This window comes from Hippopotamus amphibius, chromosome 7, assembly GCF_030028045.1.
Source record: "Hippopotamus amphibius kiboko isolate mHipAmp2 chromosome 7, mHipAmp2.hap2, whole genome shotgun sequence".
Classification (NCBI taxonomy): Eukaryota; Metazoa; Chordata; class Mammalia; order Artiodactyla; family Hippopotamidae; genus Hippopotamus; species Hippopotamus amphibius.
Window position 1 is genome coordinate 88,861,414 of NC_080192.1, and position 21,844 is coordinate 88,883,257.

The 21,844-nt window shown below is 38.2% G+C and overlaps 1 protein-coding gene across 4 annotated transcripts in view; it reads left to right on the forward strand.

Moving 5' to 3' along the window:
- PAIP2B (poly(A) binding protein interacting protein 2B) overlaps positions 1-21,844 on the forward strand; it is a 37,334-nt gene that overhangs the window by 7,013 nt on the left and 8,477 nt on the right. For all 4 annotated transcript variants that reach the window (XR_009054581.1, XM_057740714.1, XM_057740712.1 and 1 more), the window contains exon 2: positions 21,403-21,551. Coding sequence is in view for 3 of the 4 variants with exons in the window: in XM_057740714.1 (XP_057596697.1) it covers positions 21,411-21,551 (141 nt within the window). In the remaining variant the exon portion in view is untranslated. The remainder of the gene's footprint in view (positions 1-21,402; positions 21,552-21,844) is intronic.

The following is a 21,844-nucleotide window of genomic DNA, read 5'->3' on the forward strand; positions in this document are numbered from 1 at the left end:
TGTTTAATAGAAATGGGTTTATCTTGGGTGTTTTGTTTAGTCACTTTATTTTTTTAAGTTCCCTAAGAGTGCATTTGCTTGGTTCAAGGAATTGTTAAGTCTTTTGCTACATATTGCTGTATATAATGAGAGCTATAATAAGAAAAGGAGCTGACTTCTCAGGCTGGTGAACATATGACCTTGTGGTAATCTAATGTCCTGCACCACTTCAGAAGCTTCCTAAAAGGCACGTTCAGAAATGAACTTGATGTATGCACACAGTTATGCTTGACCTTGTTTGTAATAGCATGAAAAGGATGTGTCAACAGGAGCTGGTTAAATAAACCTTGATACATCCAAATAATGAAATATTGTATAGTTGTAAAAAGAATGAGGAAGAGAGAAAGAACAGTAGACTAAGAATATACATTGTTATAAGCAAAAGAAATCCTGAAATGATATATAAGAAACCAGTGAAAGAAACAAGGGTGGGAATGAGATTTTGCCATATGCCTTTATATATATTTATATATTTAAAAAACCCTTTGAATCATGTTTTTGTATTACCTTTTCAAAAAAATGAGTGAATGAATGAATGAAATGGAGTTAAGAGAAAGAGAAAAGAACCTAGAGACTCATACAGAGTGAAGTGAGTCAGAAAGAAAAAAACAAATATCGTATATTAACACATATATGTGGAATATAGAAAAATGGTACAAATCAACCAGTTTGCAAGGCAGAAATAGAGACACAGGTGTAGAGAACAAACATATGGACACCAAGTGGGGAAAGCGGGGAGGGTTGGGGGGGGAATGAATTGGGAGATTGGGATTGCCATATATACAATTACTAATAAGAAAAAAAGTACCAAATTGTACACTCTAAATACATGCAGTTTATTGTATGTTAACTGTATCTCAATAAAACTTAAAAAAAAGAGAGAAAAGAAAAAGGGATCTGAGGTGCTGCCCATCTCTTTGGTATCAGGTGAATACAAAGCAACAGTAGAAAAGATTGAAAGAGAGGCCCCAGGAAGGAGTTGGCAGCCTTACTTTCTTCTTTTACTCAGTTTTGTATATTTAAAAAATATCTTGAGAACAATGAAACGATTTGAAACTGCCATATGGCAGTACCCATTGCTTCAATAGCTGCTTTCTTTTTCATATTCACTTGTAGTATTTTTGATATTCATACATATTATTTTTAATTGTATTTACAGTTTTAATATTTCTAAACTTACCTATTTGTATTTTTTCTGTGTTGCTATAGGAGGACCTTTTTAAAAAAAGTGGCAGTAGGGCAGTTTTGTCTAGTGCACATCCCCAAAATGATCTGATCTACCTCAAGAGGCAGGAAATTCAAGCCCTCTAATTTATATGTGACATACATTCATGGGAAAAAATAAGAAAAAGAAAAGATTTAAATATATATGAATGAAGATAGCATTTCTCCTTGATTATAAAAGAAACCACACTTTTTTATAATAATTCGGAAATCAAAATATAAAGAAAAATATCTTTAATTTTGCCAACCAGAACATTGTATTTTTTGCTTTGGGGACCTTTTTTATGCATATAAACTTTTAAAAAATAGAATTATATATATTTCTTACAACTATTGAGATGCTCATGTAGCTTGTTTTCCTTTGCCTGTTAATAAGGTAAAATACACCTTCATATTTCTTAATTTTAGACCATCCTTGCATTTCTGGGCTGAACCCTATTTGATCAGAACGTTTTTGTTTTGCTTTATTTTTAAATAAATTGCTTGATTTTATTTGATCCTATTTTATTTGAAATTATATGTTTGTAACATGGAAATTGGTCTGTGATTTTCTTTTGTGTTATTTTTGTTCTGTGTAATGTGTCGAGCTACATGTATACCAATCATCAGAAGGTTCTCTTCATTTGTTTGTGTTCAGAAACACTTTCATGGGGATTACCTGCTTTTTGAAAGTAGATACTTTGTGGACTATAGACTGGTCTTGCCCATCTTTTTTTAAAAATTAGTTAATTTATTTTTATTGGCCACCTTGGGTCTTTGTTGCTGCGCATGGGCTTTCTCTAGTTGCTGAGAGCAGGGGCTACTCTTCGTTGCCGTGTATGAGCTTCTCTTTGCGGCGGCTTCTCTTGTTGCGGAGCACAGGCTCTAGGCGCGCAGGCTTGCAGTGTGTGGGCTCAGTAGTTGTGGCTTGCAGGCTTAGTTGCTCCAAGGCATGTGGGATATTCCTGGACTAGGGATCGAACCTGTGTCCTCTGCATTGGCAGGTGGATTCTTAACCACTGCACCACCTGGGAAGCCCTTGCCCACCTTTTAAAATGGAATAAGGAAATTCACTGGCAGTCCACTGGTTAGGACTCCGTGCTTCCACTGCTGGGGGAACAGGTTCTATCCGTGGCAGGGGAACTAAGATATCCTGCAAGCTGCATGGCACAGCCAAAAATAAATACATAAAATAAAACGCATTAAAATCAGGGGAAGTCGGACTTCCCTGGTGGCATGTTGGGGAACCCACCTGCCAATGCAGTGGACACGGGTTTGATCCCTAGTGCAGGAAGATCCCACATACCGTGGAGCAACTAAGCTCGTGTGCCACAACTACTGAGCCCTTGTGCCACAACTACTGAAGCCTGTACGCCTAGAGCCCCTGGTCCGCAACAAGAGAAGCCACCACAATGAGAAGGCTGTGCACCGAAGCAAAGAGCAGCCCCCTCTTGCCACAACTAGAAAAAGCCTGCACCCAGCAACGAAGATCTAATGCAGCCAAAAAATAAAAAAAATTAAAATAAAAAAAAAATCAGGGGAAATGAAGTTTTAACATAGTGAGTTCAGTGTAAATAGGAGCCGAACAGAATGTAATTGTCTAATGAGAGCTTATTTTTGTTTGATAGTGGTGTTCTCAGTGTCTTTTTGCTACCTAGGCTAGTGCTGAGGTTACACTCACCATCTAAGGGTTTACCAGATGTAACCGTCTTAATTCTAAAGTATTGCACATGTACTAAACGTGCCTACCAGGGCTCTGCTTTATCCCCACGGAAAGTAAGAAGTAATGCAGTAAAAATCTACCTAGCCTTTCAGCAACTGCGAAGCCGGAGAGGTCCCGGCCAGGAGAAGGACGTTGGATCTCATTGTCCTCCCAGCCTTGCGACCCTCCCCCGAAGCCCCTCAATAAAATGGCTTGATCTCAAAAAAAAAAAAATCTACCTACCTAGAAGATTTTGAAGAATGGAGTATTCTGGTTTAATTCTATTAACTTGGGAAGTATAAAGGTAAAAAAAATCCTAAACTTTTAACCCCTGTTGAATGCAGTTCTAATATGTGACATATAATTCCACTTTTCTTCTTTAGTAAGTTTGATATCTTCACACCTAGTTGATGTTTTATTATAGAATCGCTGAAGTGTATGAGGTGCATATTATGAAGATCCTTTTTTAGAAGTTTAGGCGTAAGAGGATGTAAATGGTATTGCATGAAATCAGGCTGGATGGAAACTGATGCCTGTTAAGTATCTATTTCAGACTAAATCTCTGATTGTAGCTTATTTTGTTATCTAAGTCATTTAAAATAAAACACATTGGATTGAGGGTGGGAGTTGTGAGGAGAGTATGTCTTTTCATTGGATGTCTTTATTTCATATCAAGATAGACTATACAGTACCCCTGGCTTTGGACCTATGGAAGGAAACACGTTTTTCTACTTGCAGTAGATCAGTGGTGCTTCAGAATCACGTTGCTGGGCCCCACCCAGAATTTCTGATTCCATAGGTCTGGGCTGGGGCCTGATAATTTGCATTTCTAACAAATTCCCATGTGATACTGATGCTGCTGGGCCAGGGACTAAATTCTGAGAATTGTTGCTGTATACTAACTGTAAATTCTAGAAATCTGGTTCTAGAAGAAAGCTAAATTTGGTCTGGGAGTATAAGAAGTGCACAGGTTATGGGGCAGATCATGAAAGATTCATCTCTGCTGCTGCTTATTAGCATAGTGTTTGAGTTCAGGTAATGAGCAGTATACAGGAACATGACACAATCCTTGTTTCATGATTGGACGTCCTAGCCAAATATTAAGTGAGAAAGTTCATTTCATTTGCAAGGCTTAGAGACTAAGGGATTCTGGTCAAGTAGGATTAAGTGATTAATCCCATGAGAATGGGGGTTATTTATATGTCCCTTTTGTCTTTCCCAGTTAACATGTAGCCTTGCTTTAGGAGGGCCTGCTTTTTTCTTAATGGGGAAAGAAGTTTGAGTGCCTATTAAATTGAAATTTTTTTGTGTTTTAAAGATATTAGCTATATTTATTCTTAAGATTTTTTAAATAGTAATTTAAGAGAATAAGAGAAACTATTTTTTAAAAAGAGAGAACTCACTGAAATTATTTTATCTTATATGTTGGAGAATATTGTCTGCTTCATAAAACATCAAGCACACTAGGAATTTTCTTCTTTTTGTTTTAGTGATTTGTCATTACATTGTTTGAGGTAATACTAGTAATTCTTATAACCCCTCTGAAGATGAAAAATGAAGCCCAAAATCGTAGACCTGGCACAGAAGCTAGATACAGGAGACAGCGATGAAGGGATAGATAGATATATGCACACATTTACACACACACACACAGATATATAAAATACACATACATACACACACATATTTTTTGAATGATTATTATTGTTATTATTTTAACTAAAGACAAAGATACCCATGCTGAACTTAGGCATTAGCTCTGGAAGCCACACCTTTTCGTGAAGGAGTTTTGCTTCAACAAGTTTTTCTCACTTGTCTGCTACCTAATTTTTGTTCCACTGCTGACACCCTCAGTTTTCAAGTTGACCAGCTGGTTCAGCATTGACTGTTGGAGGAATAACTGGTATTACAGAAGCGGGTTGGGCTGACTCCCAGCTTGGAAACATTCCTGTTTTGCTCCCACCCCCACAGGGGAGAATTAGGAGGAGGAAAGGAAGATCTAGAGCCTACAGACTAGACCAGTGGTTCTGAAGCTTGCTGCACATCGGAAACAACCCACTAGCTTTCTAATGCACAATGGAGATTTGGGGGCCCCACCCTGAGACCCTCTGAATCATGATCTGTTAGGACGGAGCCTGGGGGCTGCATTTTCAACGGCTTCCTGAAGTAATTTTATTTTGCCAGCTGGGCTATATGCCTCAGAGCAGACCAGTGCTGGTCCTAGGTGAATTTTCACCAGCTGTGATGAATTAAAAAAATTAGGACCACATAGTGTTTTTCATAAAATTGCATTTATTCAATACAAAGAATTGTTTTTTGCATTGAATTAAGACCTTCCTGTGTTTTTGGATGTTAAAATATCCTTTTATAAAATTATGTTGATAAGGCTGTTTTCTATCACCCTTATTTAGTTAAGACAAAATGTAATCTATGTTTTCTTCAAAATACTTCTGAAAATTTACTAGTCTGTGAAATCCTAAAGATAGAGTATCTCCATTTTACTCAATTTTTGGAAATTGTTTTTATAATACTTTGGCATACAGGTCTATAGAGGGTCCAAAATCTTTGGCTAGATAAGTTTTGGAATAAAGAATTTTTCAGGTTTTAGAGAGATCCTTTCTCTGGGTGTTATGTAATGCCTCAAGGGGGTCTGGTGCAGAACCCTTAGTCACACACATTACTATTTCTGAGCAAAACAAGAGTGTTCACACTAAGTAAGATAAATTAAGGCTGTATATAACTTCACATTAGTTCAGGCCAAGTTTTACTGTCAACTGAGTTTTGACATGAAGCATATGGAAAATTTTTAGTTTTTAGAGCTTTTTAGATTTTGGAATTGTGCATAACGGATAGGATAGACCTATTTGGGGGATGATTTCTCATCCTCTAAGTGCCAACAAGCGTCACATTACATGGAGCTTTGTATGTTTATGGTAAGGAACAATTTATTTTAATTTAACACACTAGCAGGTGTTGTGACCTTATTTGTATTTTCCTTCCAAAGACCTAGTCCCTTTGTTGAGTAGCATTTTTCTTCAGCCTGATTCCCCTACTCCATTTGCAGTATTTGAGAAAAATCAGAGTTTTATATCAGGACCATTCTAGAACTAAAGGGGGAAGCGTGAGAGTGTAGGGTAGTGGCTAAGAACATGGGCTTTGGGACAGGAAGACCTAACCTTAAGCCCACTCACTAGATTGCACCTTGCTTTAACAAATATCTGAATGTCAGAGAATTCATAGGAAAAACCGGGATAATAATAGCATCTGTCTCAACAGGATTGTTGTGAAGATTAAGAGAGAATGTTAGTGAAGTACTTAGAAGAGCTGTTATTTTATTCTCATCTTTCTCCCCTGATATTTGGGTAGGTTACTTGCTTCCTCTGTGTAACTGGATTGTGCTGTGATACCCTCTCTTTCCCTTAGAGGTCCTGGGTAAGCTTGCTTCAAACACTTTCCCAATTCATCATCTGCTTCTGTTCCATTCTTGCAACTTAAACATCAAATCTTGCCTCGGCAATGATTTCCACACCAAAAATATCCACAAGCTCCTAAGCTTTGTATGGGCCTAGTAGTTTTACCAAAATTTGAATGTCTTAGGGCAGAGTCCACATTACACAGTATGAGGCCTTTCACTATCTGTAATGTCACTCATTTTTTTCATCTTTACTTTGTTACAGCTCCCACTAACCAGGGAAACCTTTCCCTTTCTCCCATGAAGCAATTCTGCTCTTACCCTGGCCCCTCAAGGACTCACTTTTTAACCCAAATTAATTTTCAAGGAGTTTGTCCTACCCTGGATGATACCTTTCCTAAAAAGACTTCCAGTGAATACAGTTTTCTCTACTTCATTACACATGTATTTAGACTACCTAGCTCCTTTTTACCCCACTTTTCTGTGGAATACAATTCTTTTTTCTAAAGACATATCGAATAAAATGAGCATGTGGTCCTTTTTGGTGATTTTTGCTGAGACCCATGGTATGGATTTCTTCCAGTTTGGATAATCCTCCATGGCGAGATTTTATACCTAGCCTGCAGCTCGTGAAGAGAATGGTATAGCCACCTGTTGTTATTAAATGTTCAAAGAATAAACAAGAACATATAAAATATTTTTGAAGAATAGAATTAGGATTTTGTTTTCCCCTCGAGTAATTTAACCTGTCAAAAACAGATTCCTTCCGCCTTAGAGGACTGGGGCGGGGGGGGGGGGGCGGGGGGGGGACTCAAGGGGGGGGAGTCAAGGAAGGGAGGGAATACGGGGATATGTGTATAAAAACAGATGATTGAACTTGGTGTACCCCCCCAAAAATAATAAATAAATAAATAAATAAATAAATAAACAGATTCCTGAGTGATATTGTCACTGGCTGTGGGGAAAAATTGTTGATACTTAGTGAAGAGTGCTCAGCCCACATCCAGGCCCCTGAAGGCATGGACTTCCCTTCCTAGAAAATGAGATTTAGAATACAGCATTCTAGAAATGGCAGTTTGTCAACAAGTTATTCATTGAAGACCTGTTGGGCACATAAAAGCATGCTAGAAAGTGTAAAAGTTGATGCTTGTCCTCAAGAAACTTCTGAGGTTATGAATAGACTGTTCCCAAAACAAATAGAGAGTAAGGCTGATTCAAATGTATGCATAATCAAAAGTGAAATGGGGATGGAAGTGGGGGAGACCTTAGGCAGAGGTTGTATTTATACTCCTATTGTGGCATTTCATTATTTATTTATTTATTTAGCTGAGTCAGGTTTTAGTTGCGGCACGCAGGATCTTTCGTTGGGCTGCTCGGTCTTCTCTCTAGTTGTGGCACATGGGCTCCAGAGGGTGCAGGCTCAATAGTTGCCATGCAGGCTTAGTTGCCCCACGGCATATGGAATCTTAGTTCCCTGACCAGGGATCAAACCCACGTCACCTGCATTGGAAAGTGGATTCTTAGCCACTGGACCACCAGGGAAGTCCCTATATTTCTAATATTATTTCTAATATTATGTATCTAAAAAACAAGCTAAACTGTCATCAGATCAGTCTAAGACATTTAGAAGCCTTTTGTTAATTCAGAAAAGTTACACATATTTCATATGTAATAATTTCCCATAGGAATGTTTTGATTAATGTTATCTGCTAGACTTCAACTTGCAATATTTTTCCTGTTAATAGTAAATATCTTGGAGCTGTATATGGAGAAGTCAAGGTCCCCGTGATAACCACCACTTGATGTTATCCTGGGAGGACCTTTGATGGACTTTACCTGGGGAAGTAGAACTTACCACTGACTATAGTCAAGTGTTGATTCTGCCTTTGAAAGTGCCTTTAAATGCTTTATGGAGAGCATTTTATGTCTGTTCTGTACATTTCCAGTAGGATAATAGTAATATCACAGAACATCTTAGGCATTGTTTCTAAAAGTATGTGAGTTGTTAGATTAAAAATGTAATAAATAAATAAATAAGACAATAATTAATTAGGGAAGTGCTTGGTAGTTAATTAAGACTTCTTAGAGCAGTGAATTTACTTGGCCATAGATTTTTTTTTTTGGCCACATCCATATGGCATGTGGGACCTTATGAGCTCTTTGACCAGGGATCAAACCTGTGCCCCCTGAAGTGGAAGCACAGAGTCCTAACCACTGGAAACCATGGGTTGTTTTTTTTTATTATTAAAATTTAAAAAAATTTTTTGCAAAGAGCATTCACAAGACTGATGTTTTGTAAAACACCAATTTGCGAATTGCTGACGTAAGAATTAGGGAAATTGGGATTTGTCCTATTCCACATAGTGTTTGCCATTGTATTATAGGAATTAGTCTTTAGTCTTTCTGTATATCAGAATCACCTATAGCAGTTAAGAGGCGAAATTACAAATGTTGGGCCTTGGCTCAGGCCTAACAAATCATATTGCTTAACAAGCGTATTAACATACTATTTGCAAGCCCTTTTCTTGCATCCAATGGAAGATAATTAATGGAGCATTTTGAGTTTATTTTTGTATATGGTGTGAGAAGATGTCCTAATCTCATTCTTTTATATGTAGCTGTCCAGTTTTCCCAGCACCGCTTATTGAAGAAACTGGCTTTTCTCCATTGTATATGCATGACTCCTTAGTCATAGATTAATTGACCTAAGTGTGTAGGTTTATTTTGGGGCTCTCCATTCTGTTCCATTGATCTATGTTTTTGTGCCAGTATCATACTGTTGTGATCACTGTGGCTTTGTAACATAGTCTGAAGTCACAGAGCCTAATACTGCTTGATCTCTTCTTTCTCAAGATTGTTTTGGCTATTTGGGGTCTTTTGTGTTTCCATACAAATTTTAGAATTATTTGTTCTAGTTCTGTGAAAAATGCCCTTGGTATTTTCATAGGGATTGCATTGGATCTATAGATTGCCTTGGGTGTTATGGTCATTTTAACAATATTAATTCTTCCAATCCATGAACAAGTTATGGTCTTTCCATTTGTTTGTGTCATCTTTAATTTCTTTCACTGGTGTCTTATAGTTTTCTGAGTACACGTCTTTTACCTCCTTAGTTAGATTTATTCATAGATATTTTATTCTTTTTGAAGCAATTGTAAATGATATTGTTTACTTGATTTCTCTTTCTGATAGTTTGTTGTTAGTGTATGGGAATGCTACAGACTTCTGTATATTAATTTTGTATTGTGCAACTTTACCAAATTCATTGATGAACTTTGGTAGTTTTTTAGTGACATCTTTAGCATTTTTTTTAATGTGGTTGTGCCAGGTCTTAGTTGTGGCAGGTGGGCTCCTTGGTTGTGGCTCACAGGCTCCTTAGTTGTGGCTCTTGGGCTCCATAGTTGCAGCATGTTATCTCCTTAGTTGTGGCAGGTGGGCTCTTAGTTGTGGCTTGCACATATTGGTTGTGGCATGTATGTGGGATCTAGTTCCCTGACCAGGGATTGAACCCAGGCCCCCTGCATTGGGAGCATGGAGTCTTATCCACTGCACCACCAGGGAAGTCCCTAGGATTTTATTATATCTAGTATCATGTCATCTGCAAATAGTGACAGTTTTACTTCTTCCTTTTCAGTTTGGATTCCTTTTATCTAATTGCCATGGCTAGAGCTTCCAATACTGTGTTGAATGAAAGTGGCAGAAGTGGGCATCTTTGTCTTGTTCCTGATCTTAGAGGAAATACTTTAAGCTTTTCACCGTTGAATATGATGTTAGTTGTAGGCTTATATATATGGCCTTTATTATGTTGAGGTATGTTCCCTCTCTACCCACTTTATGGAGAGTTTTTATTATACATGGATGTTGAATTTTGTCAAAAACTTTTTCTACATTTATTGAGATGATCAGATGATTTTTATTCTTCAGTTTATTGATGTGGTATACCACATTGATTGATTTGCAGATATTGAACCATACTTGTGTCCCTGGCATAAATCCCACTTGATCATGGTGTGTGATCCCTTTAATGTATTGTTGGATTCAATTTGCTAATACTTTATTGAGGATTTTTGCCTCTATGTTTATCAGTGATATTGTAATTTTATTTTTTTGTGGTATCTTTGTTGGTTTCTTGATATTAGGGTGAGGCCGGTTCATTGAATGAGCTTGGAAGCATTTCTTCCTCTGCAGCTTTTTGGAATAGTTTGAAAAGGAAAGGTGTTGACTCTTCTCTAAATGTGTGGTAGAATTCACTTGTGAAGTCATCTGGTCCTGGACTTTTGTTTCTTGGGATTTTTTTTGTTACTGATTTAATTTCAGTACTGGTAATTAGTCTGTTCATGTTTCCCATTTCTTCCTTGTTCAGTTTTGGGAGATTGTGTATCTCTAGAAATTTGTTCATTTCTTCTAGGTTGACCATTTTATTTGCATATAGTTGCTTGTAGTAATCTCATGATCCTTTATATTTCTGTGATGTTGGTAGTAACTTCTTTTTCATTTCCAATTTTATTTATTTAGGCCTTCTCTTTCTTTTTTTCTCAATGAGTCTGGCTAAAGGTTTATCAATTTTATTTATCTTTTCAAAGAACTATTTCTTAGTTTCATTGATCTTTATTTTTCTTTCTTTCTTTTTTTCTATTTCATTTATTTCTACTCTGATCTTTATGATGTCTTTCCTTCTACTAACTTTGGGTTTTGTTCTTCTTTTTCTAGTTCCTTTAGTGTAAGTTTAGGTTGTTTATTTGAGATTTTTCTTATTTCCTAATGTTGACTTATATCACTACAAACTTACCTGCTCCTGCTGTATCCCATAGATTTTAGATTGTTGTGTTTCTGTTTTCACGTGTATCCAGGTATTTTTAAAATTTCTTCTTTGATTTCTTCAGTGATCCATTGGCCATTTAGCATATTATTTATCCTGCACATGTTTGTGTTTTTTCCAGTTGTTTTCTTGTAGTTGACTTTCTGGTCTCATAGCATTATGGTCAGAAAAATGCTTTATATGATTTCAATTTTCTTAATTTTAATTGAGGCTTGTTTTGTGGCTTAGCATGTGATCTGTCCTGGAGAATGTTTCATGTACACTTGAAAAGAATGTGTATTCTGCTGCTTTTGGATGCATTTTTCTATGTATATCTATTAATAAGTCCATCTGATCTAATGTGTCATTGGTTTTCTCTGTGGATGATCTGTTCATTGATGTAAGCGAGGTGGTAAAGTCCCCTATTCTTATTGCGTTACTGTTGATTTTCTCCCTTTATGTCTGTTAATATGTGCTTTATGTATTTAGGTGCTCCTATTTTGGGTGCATATGTATTTATAGTTGTTATATCTTCTTCTTGGATTGATCCCTTGATCATTTTGTAATATCCTTCTTTTTCTCTTGTTACAGTCTTTGTTTTAAAATCTATTTTGTATGATATAAGTATTGCTACCCCAGCTTTCTTTTGATTTCCATTTGCATGGAATACTTTTTTCCATCCCTTTTCTTCCAGTCTGTGTGTTTCTTTAGATTTGAAGTGAGTCTCTTGTAGGCAGCATATAGGTCTTGTTTTTGTATCCATTCAGCCACTCTGTGTCTTTTGATTGGAGCCTTCAGTCTCTTTACATTTAAAGTAATTATTGATAGGTAAGTATTTATTGCCATTTTGTGAATTGTTTTTATAGTTCTTTTTTGTTCCTGTATTCTTCTTTTTTTTCTTCCCTTGTGATTTGATGACTATGTTTAGTGTTACATTGGATTCTTTCTCTTTCTTGTGTGTATATCTATTATAGATTTTTGGGTTGTGGTTACGATGAGGTTTATCTATAGCACTATACATTTATTTATTTTAAGTTGTTGATCTCTTAATTTCAAAGCATTGTAACAACTCTGCATTTTTACTCCCTTCCCCTCACAATTACTGTTTTTGTCTTCACATTTTACATCTTTTTGTTTTGTGAATCCTTTAACTGCTTATTGCAGATATAGATGATTTTACTACTTTGGTCTTTTAACCTTCCTACTAGCTCTATATGTGGTTAATTTACTACCTTTACTGTATATTTAACTTTACCAATGAGCTGTTTCCTTTCATAATTTTAATGCTTCTAGTTGTGGTCTTTTCTTTTTTGCTTAGAGAAGTCCCTTGAACATTTCTTGTAAAGCTGGTTTGGTAGTACTGAAATCTTTTAGCTATTGCTTCTCTGTGAAACTTTTGATCTCTCCATCAAATGAAAGCCTTGCCAGGTGGAGTATGCTTGGTTGTAGGTTTTTCCCTTTCATCACTTTAAATATACTGTGCTATTCGCTTCTGGCCTGAGGAGTTTCTGCTGAAAAGTCAGCTGACAGCCTTTTGGGAGTTCCCGTGTATTATAACTCATTGCTTTTCCCTTGCTGCTTTTAATAGTGTCTCTTTAATTTTTGCCATTTTAATTACAATGTGTCTTGGTGTGGCCCTCTTTGGATTGATCCTGCTTGGGACTGTGTGTTTCCTGGACCTGGATGTCTGTTTCCTTTTCCAGGTTAGGGAAGTTTTCAGCTATTATGTCTTCAGATATGTTTTCTGCCTCTCTCACCAGCCAACTTTTAACAATCTCACACATGTTCGTCTTTATGAGCCCCTGACTCTTTCTTTTCCTTGGAATACTCTTTTGGGGTTACCCAAATCTGTGGCTCCTGAATTGCAATTCTTAAGATCCCAAATAAACACTTTTCTTATTTGCAGCCTCCTGCATTATTGTTTTTGTTGATAACATGTATCTAAAAGGTTTGATAAGTTTATTTCCTATATTGCTTATGTAGCTTTAAAATGTGCATGTTTGTATGTATACACACACACATATGTGACTGAGAAAAATTAGAAGAGGAAACAAACACAGAGTCCCAAAGTTAGAGTTTGGTAGGTTTATCCAGCATGTTTGGACAGGGAGACTTACATTCCTGCTGCCAGGGAAGTGAAAATCTCCTGCCATGGAGTTAGAGTGTTTCATGGAATAAGGCTTCATAGTGTATAAAATCTCTCTCCCGATGCTTTTCTCTCAGCTCTGACTTTATGTTCACCATGCAGCTATTACTAATTAAGAGTCCCAGGAATTTAGATTTTGAATCATGGGAATGTATTAGCTATTCAAAAGAATAAACAAATAAGTATCCCTTCCTACCTTCCAATAGCCTACCCCAGCAGTCCCCAGCCTTTTTGGCACTAGGGACCAGTTTTGTGGAAGACAGTTTTCCCACAGAACGGGGGGAGGGATGGTTCAGGCTGGTAATGCAAGCAATGGTTTAGGCGGTAATGGGAGTGTTGGGGAGCGGCAGATGCAGCTTTGCTTGCTCACCTGCCGCTCACTTCCTGCTGTGTGCCCTGGTTCCTAACAGGCTGCAGACCACTACTGGTTGGGGACCCCTGGCCTACACTATCGGTTATTCTTTCTTTTTTCTTTATTTGTAGCCTCTCTGTCTCCACTAGACTCTTTCTATAAACATTTAAAATGTTCTAGACTCTCCAGTCTTTAAAAATAAAGTTTCCAAGGACCTCTCAGCCCTCCAGTTCTTGTTCATTCCTATTCCTTTCCTTGGCAGCTGGCCTTTTTGAGAGAGTATCTAATACTTCCTGTCACCTGCAATCCATACCTCATCCATTTGACTTTATCCCTCATTTCTGTTTATGGATACAGCTTTCATCAAGGTCATCAGAGACCTCCATGGTCCTAAATTCTGTGGACACTCCTCAGCCTTCCTTTTGACCTACATCAGCCTTCAACATCTGCCTTACTGGGTGTATTAGTCCCCTGTGTCTACTGTAACAGGTTACCGCAAACTGGTGGCTTAAAACGACATAAATTTATTCTCTTGCAGTTCTGGAGGCCAAAAGTCAAAAATCAAGGTGTTGGGAGGGCTGGACTCTCTCTCAAGGCTGTAGGGGAGAATCTGTTCTTTGCCTCTTCATCTCCTGGTGCCTGTGGGCATTCCTTGACTGTGGCCACATCACTCCAATGTCTGCCTCCCTGATCACATTGCCTCCTTCTCTCTGTCTCATATCTCCCTCTGCTTTTTCTTATAAGGACACATCACTGGATTTAGGGCCTACTGGGATAATCCAGAATTATCTCAAGGTCCTTAATTTAGTTGCATCTGCAAAGACCCCTATTCAAAATAATATAGCCTTCACAGATTTGAGGGATTAGGGTCTGAACTTATCTTTTGGGGGGCTGCCATTCAACTCACTACACTGGGGTTCTGTCTTCCCTTGATTTCTGTGATGTCACACTCTTCTGGTTTCCTTCTCAGTCTCCATTTCTATATTATCCTCCTCCTATAACTCACTTTTTTAAAAAGTCCAGACACTTGTCAGGTCTTGATCTTGGATCGTCTTCTCATCTCACTTTGCCCTTTCTCCCTAGGCAATATCTTCTTGTCCCATGACTTCTGTTACCGTTTATGTAAACAGCTACTCCAAATTTCTGTATTTAGCCGTACCTCTCCTATTGATGTATATAAACAACCTACTTATGTCACCATTTGAGTGTTTCAGAGGCATTACACATTTATGTGCCCAAAATAGAACTCATCACCTTTTATACCTCGACTCCCCATCACCCAAGAAAAGTTTGCCCTTCCCACGGAGTTCCTTAGCTTAGTGAGTGACTTTATCACCCACCTAGTTTTTTGTGCCACAGTTAACCTTGATATTTTCCTCACCCTGTCTCCCCACATCCAGTCCTCACAGGACAACCTAAAATAGTTTTGGAATCTACTTACCCTCTTCTTACTGCCGTTATCTTAGTCCAAGCAGCTGCCTTTTTTTTTTTTTTTTCCCATCTGGATTAGTGCATTAGCTGCCTTACCGGTCTCCCATTATCCACTCTCGGTCTCTCCAATCCATTTTCTGTATGACAGCCTGAGTGATCTCAAAATATGAATTGAGTTGCGTCACTATGCTGCTGAGAACGCCTTTTTTTTTTTTTTTTTTTTTTTGAGAACCCTTTTTAATGGCTTTCATTACTTTTAGGATGATATTTGAAATCCTTCCTGTAGCCTCTGATGTCTTGCATGATCTGGCCCCATCTGTCCCTGCAACTTCATCTCTCTTCCTTGGCAGTTCTCCCACTGGTTCTCCTTTGGCCTTCCAACTGTATACATACCTGCCTTCTTGTAGTTCCTGAAAGTTCCCTCCTGCCTCTGAGTCTTTGCACATGCTTTTCCCCCTCTTCCCTATTGCTAGCTAACTTAAGTTCTTCCGGTATCAGTCAAAATGTTGCTTGTTCAGGGAAACCTTTCCTAACCATCCCCCCCTCCTGGACTAGACTGGGTCTTCCTGTTGTCTTCTAATAGTCCCTTTTACTTCTTCTTTTAATTTAACAGTAATTATTCTTAATTATTTGTTTGTCTCTCTCCTGAGAGAATGTAAATACCACCAGGAAAAGGACTGTGTACCCTGTCAAAGCAGCAGTCAGGCACAGTGCCAAGGGTAGATAGGCACACAGATACTAGTCAGTGATTGCATCTAGTTACCTGAGTTGCTGAGCTGTGACTGGGAAAAGACAAAACCTGAAGCTAGTGACAGCATGTTTGAAGTAAAATAAAATGTAAAATTCTTATCCATAATGTTTAATTTTTATTAACCAGTGTTAACCAGACTGAATGAAGTTAACAAAACTGTAGGAAACAGAATAGTCGAGACTAGTTTTTATATCAACTACTCAATTGACTTTTTCCCAGTAATTGAGTCAAAAGTCCCAAGTATTCTTGATAGCCAAGCTGTTATCCTGGGCACAATTTAGGTTTATACCTTCTGAAATTTTTTCATTTAGGTTAAAAAGTAGCCAGTTTTTGGGGTGAGCATGTTGGGTATGAAAGCTGTGATTTTTCAAAGTGTTGAACTGATGAAGTATGTACTCTATGAATATCCTACATATATTAAAAGTCCTGACGTTCTTTGTGGCTGGGAACAAAGGCCTCTATTTCAAGCCAGATATCGTAAACACAAACCCTTGACCATGCTAAAGTGCTAAATCAAATGCTTGGCAGGAACGTAGCACTCCTGTTTTGACTATGAACAGGGCTACGTGCTTTCCCGTCTTCAGCCAAATGACAGTCGTTATTTTCCATTTTCAGCATGTTTGCCATGTCTATAAGAGGAGAAGTGAGATAGAGGGGGAATAAGTTTCAAATAGTTGTTAGATTTCATAATGCAATATAGACACAGACCAGACACCAACTCCTTTATGTACTGTTGAGGTCTAATTCTTGAAGAACTTCTCAAGCAATGACCTACTTCAGATTGCACGTTTGTCCTCTTGACAGATAAATGGAAAGATGTGGCAACTGGTGGTCTGTGTGGCAGAGATCATTGTCAGTGTTTATTGAACACCTATGTTATTTATTTATTATTATATAACAACTTACCCCCAAAGTTTAGCAGGTTAAAACAACAAACATTTATTATCTCACAGTTCCTGTGGGTCAGGAATCTGGGAGCAGCTTAGCTGGGTGCCTCTACCTCAGAGTCTCTCATGAAGTTACAGTCAAGCCATCAGCTGTAATGGCTGTCTCATCTCAGGGCTTGACTGGGGGAAGATGAACTTCTAAACTCAATCACATGGCTGATAACAAGATTGAATTCCTTTTCACATACATGCACCTCTCTGTAGTATAACTGGCAACATAGCAGCCATTCTGATTTGAGATCTGCTTACGTAACCAAGCATTTTCCCCCATCTGTGGAAGCTTTGAAGGTATTTTCTTTGTCTTCACTACACTAGAATTTCACAGTGCTGTGCCTTGGTGTGGGAGGATCAAGTGAAATAATGAACATAAAAAGTCAAAATAACATGATTAGAGAAACACTGTGCTGTTGGAGGGCAAGCGTGATGGATGGTGAGCTGGAGAGGAGCTGGAAACAGAAAGAGAATGTTAACATGCAACTCTGGAAGCAGGAAAGTCAGGGAAGTTATAGGCAGTGGTCCTATCTTGCCTGGTATCTTCCTCAAGTTGGAAGGCATTCCCCAAGTGTCTTACCGAGGAGTTACCATTCTCCAGCAAAATCTCCACATTCCCACCCCACTTCTAAAGTCAGGGGGCACATTAAGCACCAATTCATTGTCACCAGGAAGGCCCACAAACCACTGCTGTTATTGAACTAACCCAACAACCCAGTTTGTTTAACCCCTGAACCAGTACTTCTTTAGTCTTACTTTAGCACTGTCTGGATGGTTTTTTAAAAGTGAGGTTGGACAGGGACTTCCCTGGTGGCACAGTGGTTAAGAATCTGCCTGCCAATGCAGGGGACACGGGTTCGATCCCTACTCCAGGAAGATCCCACATGCTGCTGAGCAACTAAGTCTGTGCGCCACAACTACTGAGCCTGTGCTCTCGAGTCCGTGAGACACAGCTACTGAGCCCACATGCTGCAAGTACTGAAGCCTGTGAGCCTAGCTCCCACGCTCTGCAACAAGAGAAGCCACCGCAATGAGAAGGCCGCATACCACAAGGAAGAGTAGCCCCTACTCCCTGCAACTAGAGAAAGCCTGCACGCAGCAATGAGGATCCAGCACAGCCAGAAATAAATTAATTAATTATTTAAAAATAAATAAATAAGTAAATAAATAAATAAATAATAAAAGTGAGGTTGGACAGATTATGTGCCTTAAGTTTTGCAGCATAGATATGAAAGTACTTTATAAATTGTTAAACACTATACAAATTAAGTTGTTGGATTGCTGCTACTTAGAAAAACCAGACTTCCCAATTGTGTGGAAAACACAGGTGGAATGGTATTGGGTTGGCCAAATAGTTCGTTTGGGTTTTTCCTGAACTTTTTGGCCAACCCAAAATAAATACAAATCAATACTGTATAACCTACTGTGAAGAGAACCACTTTCCTGTTATTGACAGTCTCATATCTCAGTGTTTTCAACTTTTCTAAAGTGTTTGTATTAAACTGGATAATCCCCAGTTTAATTACCCCAGTTATGGTAATTTTCCATTCCCTTTCTCAAGAACGTGTGTCCTGCAGTTTGTTCTCTGTGCTCTACGTTGGTCTTGAATTAGAAGAGTTATTCTGTTCTTTCTTCCTCTGCCTTCCCTTTTTCCTTATGGCCATGTGAACTCAGGATTTATTTTTTGGGCAAAGACAGGTAAAACTGAATTCTGATTCTCTGTGGGTGATTTCTATAATGTGGGGAGAAATCACTGTGTTGGTGGTAAACAACTGCCAAATGAGTCTTTGGAAATACCATATAGTGCTGTGTAATATGCTACCCAGTGAGGTTCAAGACCTTTAATAGTCTCTGATTAGGAATACCTACTTATGCCGTTGCCTGGGCATTTAGAGCTGACTTGATTCTATCATTATTATGCTGCAAATGGAAGTGGTAAAAATAAAGAGCTGGTTTCCTCCCTTTTATAGCCTTATGGAATTATTATTCTGGAGCAGTATTTGGAATAATTATTGATTTCTTTCATCTCTATCTAAAATATGTTAAACTGATATATTTCATACTAGGTGCCCTATTTAAACCAACAGTGAATTAAATGGGGTCTGTCTTAAATTCTTTTTGAACTATCAATGAGTTGTTTTTCCATCTATTCTTATTACTCTTTACAATTCTACTTTGTCTTTTAAGAAGATTAAGTTTTCCAATGTTCATAATAGATTAGAAAATTGCAAAAATGTTAAAGGGGAGTAAGCAATAGTTTTTTAGTGTACCCAGAAGCAGAGAAGGACTTCTTCAGGAGTGTTGCCAAGACAGGAATGAGTGAGGAAATAACTCGTTAAAACTTAAAGACGCCCCATGGATTTCTGGGGAGGGGATTGAGTTGAGACTGGAAGGAGACAGGCTAGAAAGGGAAAGTTGCCTAAGCACGATGATCCACAGTAGTTATGGAGTTCCTCATATTGAGGTAGGTTGCAAAATAGAGAAACCTACATCTTGTGTTTCAAGAGTTGAGAATCTAATTAGAAAGAGAAAAATTAAACATACGAAACAACAATTAAGTAGTATTAACACCATGCTCATTACATACAAGAGCTTCGGGGAGGTGGTATAGAGTAAAGACAGCAGTGGTTATTAAAGAATGGTTAAGATTTAAATAAAGTACAGAAAAAGACAGATTTCAGATGATAGCAAACACATCAAAATGAATTTGGAAGCCAAAGTAAACAATTTTTTTAAAAATATTAAAATATGTATGTACTTTAAAAGCCACAGACAGGCACTCACACAAGCTGCAGACAAAAATTAAAGCCAGTAAAAACTGCCACTAAGGGACTTCCCTGGTGGCACAGTGGTTAAGAATCTGCCTGCCAATGCAGGGGACACGGGTTCAATCCCTGGTCGGGGAAGATCCCACATGTCGCAGAGCAACTAAGCCCATGTGCCACAACTACTGAAGCCAGTGTGCCTAGAGCCTGTGCTCTGCAACGAGAAGCCACCACACTGAGAAGCCCAAACTGCAGCCAAGAGTAGCCCCTGCTTGCCTGTGAGCAGCAACAAAGACCTGACGCAGCCCCCCAAAAGTTTTTAAACTAAAAAAAAAAACCTGCCACCAAAAAATTAAGCAAAAAGTAATTTTTATTTATAAATTAGTTTATGAAAAATAAAAATTATGACAAATGTAATAAAAGTTTTTAACAAAAGGTAAGGAAACGATATATACCCTGAGAAAAAAATGGGTGAAGTACTTTAGCAGAAAAATTACAATATAAGAAATATAAATGGCTAGTAAGCTTATCTCAAAATACTTAGCTTCAGTAAAAATCAAAGAAATGTAAATGTAAACAATAGCTTGCAAGTTTTCTTGTATGAGATTGGCAATGGTTTAAAGAAATAATACTCATGAATGCAGAGAGAGATACATTTACATAATACCAGTGGGAATTTAAATTCTTATGGCAGCGTGGCAATAAATCAACAGCCTTAAAAAAACCAAACACTCTTTCCTATATAGCAGACTTCTGTTTCTAGGAGTCATCCTAAGGAAGTTGTTAGAAAAAATGAACACAAGAATTTCATCCAACCTTTATAATTCAGAAATACAGGAAACATACCAAATGACAGTATGGCTGTATTAACATAGAAATGAGAAAAAGCAAATGATGGTACATTATGCACTTACTGTAAGAACAGGTCCTTGGGGAATGGGTGTGTATATGTGTGTACACATGGGGGAGCTTATGTCCACCATATTGTTAATCATTTTTAACTCTGGATGGTTAGACAAATGGTGACCTTAACTTATCTCCTTTTTGCTTTTCAATGTAATAAACATGTATTATTTTTGAAATATGTTTTAAAGGAAAACACAGCTTAAGAATCAGAATAAGGGGCAGTTATTTACAGTGTTTATTAAGAATGCATTTTCTGGGGCTTCCTTGGTTGTGGCGGTAGTTAAGAATCCACCTGCCAATGCAGGGCACACGGGTTTGATCCCTGGTCCGGGAAGATCCTACATGCTGCAGAGCAGCTAAGCCCGTGCGCCACAACTACTGAGGTTGCTCTCTAGAGCCCATGAGCCACAACTATGGAGCCCATATTGCCACAACTACTAAAGCCCACATGCCTAGAGCCCGTGCTGCACAACAAGAGAAGCCACCGCAATGAGAAGCCCACGCACCGCAGTGAAGAGTAGTCCCCGCTCTCCACAGCTAGAGAAAGTCTGCGCACAGCAACGAAGACCCAACACAGCCAATTAATTAATTAATTAAAAAGAAAAAAGAATGCATTTCTCTGCCTAGTTAAATGTTAAGGAAGCTGCGTGATCTTGGTTAGGTTCTAGAACCTACAGGAATTTGGCTTGAAAAAATACTCCCCACCCCTGGCCCCCAACTCACTTACCTAGAAAGGCTAACTGAGCCTAGATGTTTTTTTAATTTTAACTCTAAAAGAATTGTAAATCTGTATAGTTGGTAACTAGAGGATATGGCTAGTTTTGTAACAGTTACAGGCTAGCAGTTTCCATTTATCTATAGTTAATAACTTTAATTTAGAACTGCAAAAGCATCCAGAAGAATCTTTTTCATTTCCTTGATTCTTGTATCATTTTATCCTTTCTTTTGCTCCTGTTTAGGTTCTATCATGATGAATGGATCCAGTGTGGCGAATACATCACCCAGTATAAAATCCACGGAGGACCAGGGGTTAAATGGACATGATGAGAAGGAAAACCCATTTGCAGAGTACATGTGGATGGAGAATGAAGAGGATTTCAACAGACAGGTAAAGAAGTAGAAGGCTAATGATATGTGTAATTCGACAGCTATAGTGTTTTACTGTCAGCCTGTTGCAAGAGAAATGGGTTCTTTGGCTTTAGAATAACTTAAAAATACGTAGAGGCCTGCTCTGGGCTGACCAAGAAGCAACTTCAGCTGCTGGGAGACCAGATAGAAGATACCTTGGAGGATGATATTGAAATTTTTCTACCATGCTAATTAAACGAGGATCAAATGCCATGGTGTTGTAGCATAGACTTCTGAGAGAGAGCAGCTATGTGCAGACAGGCCAGCCTGGCA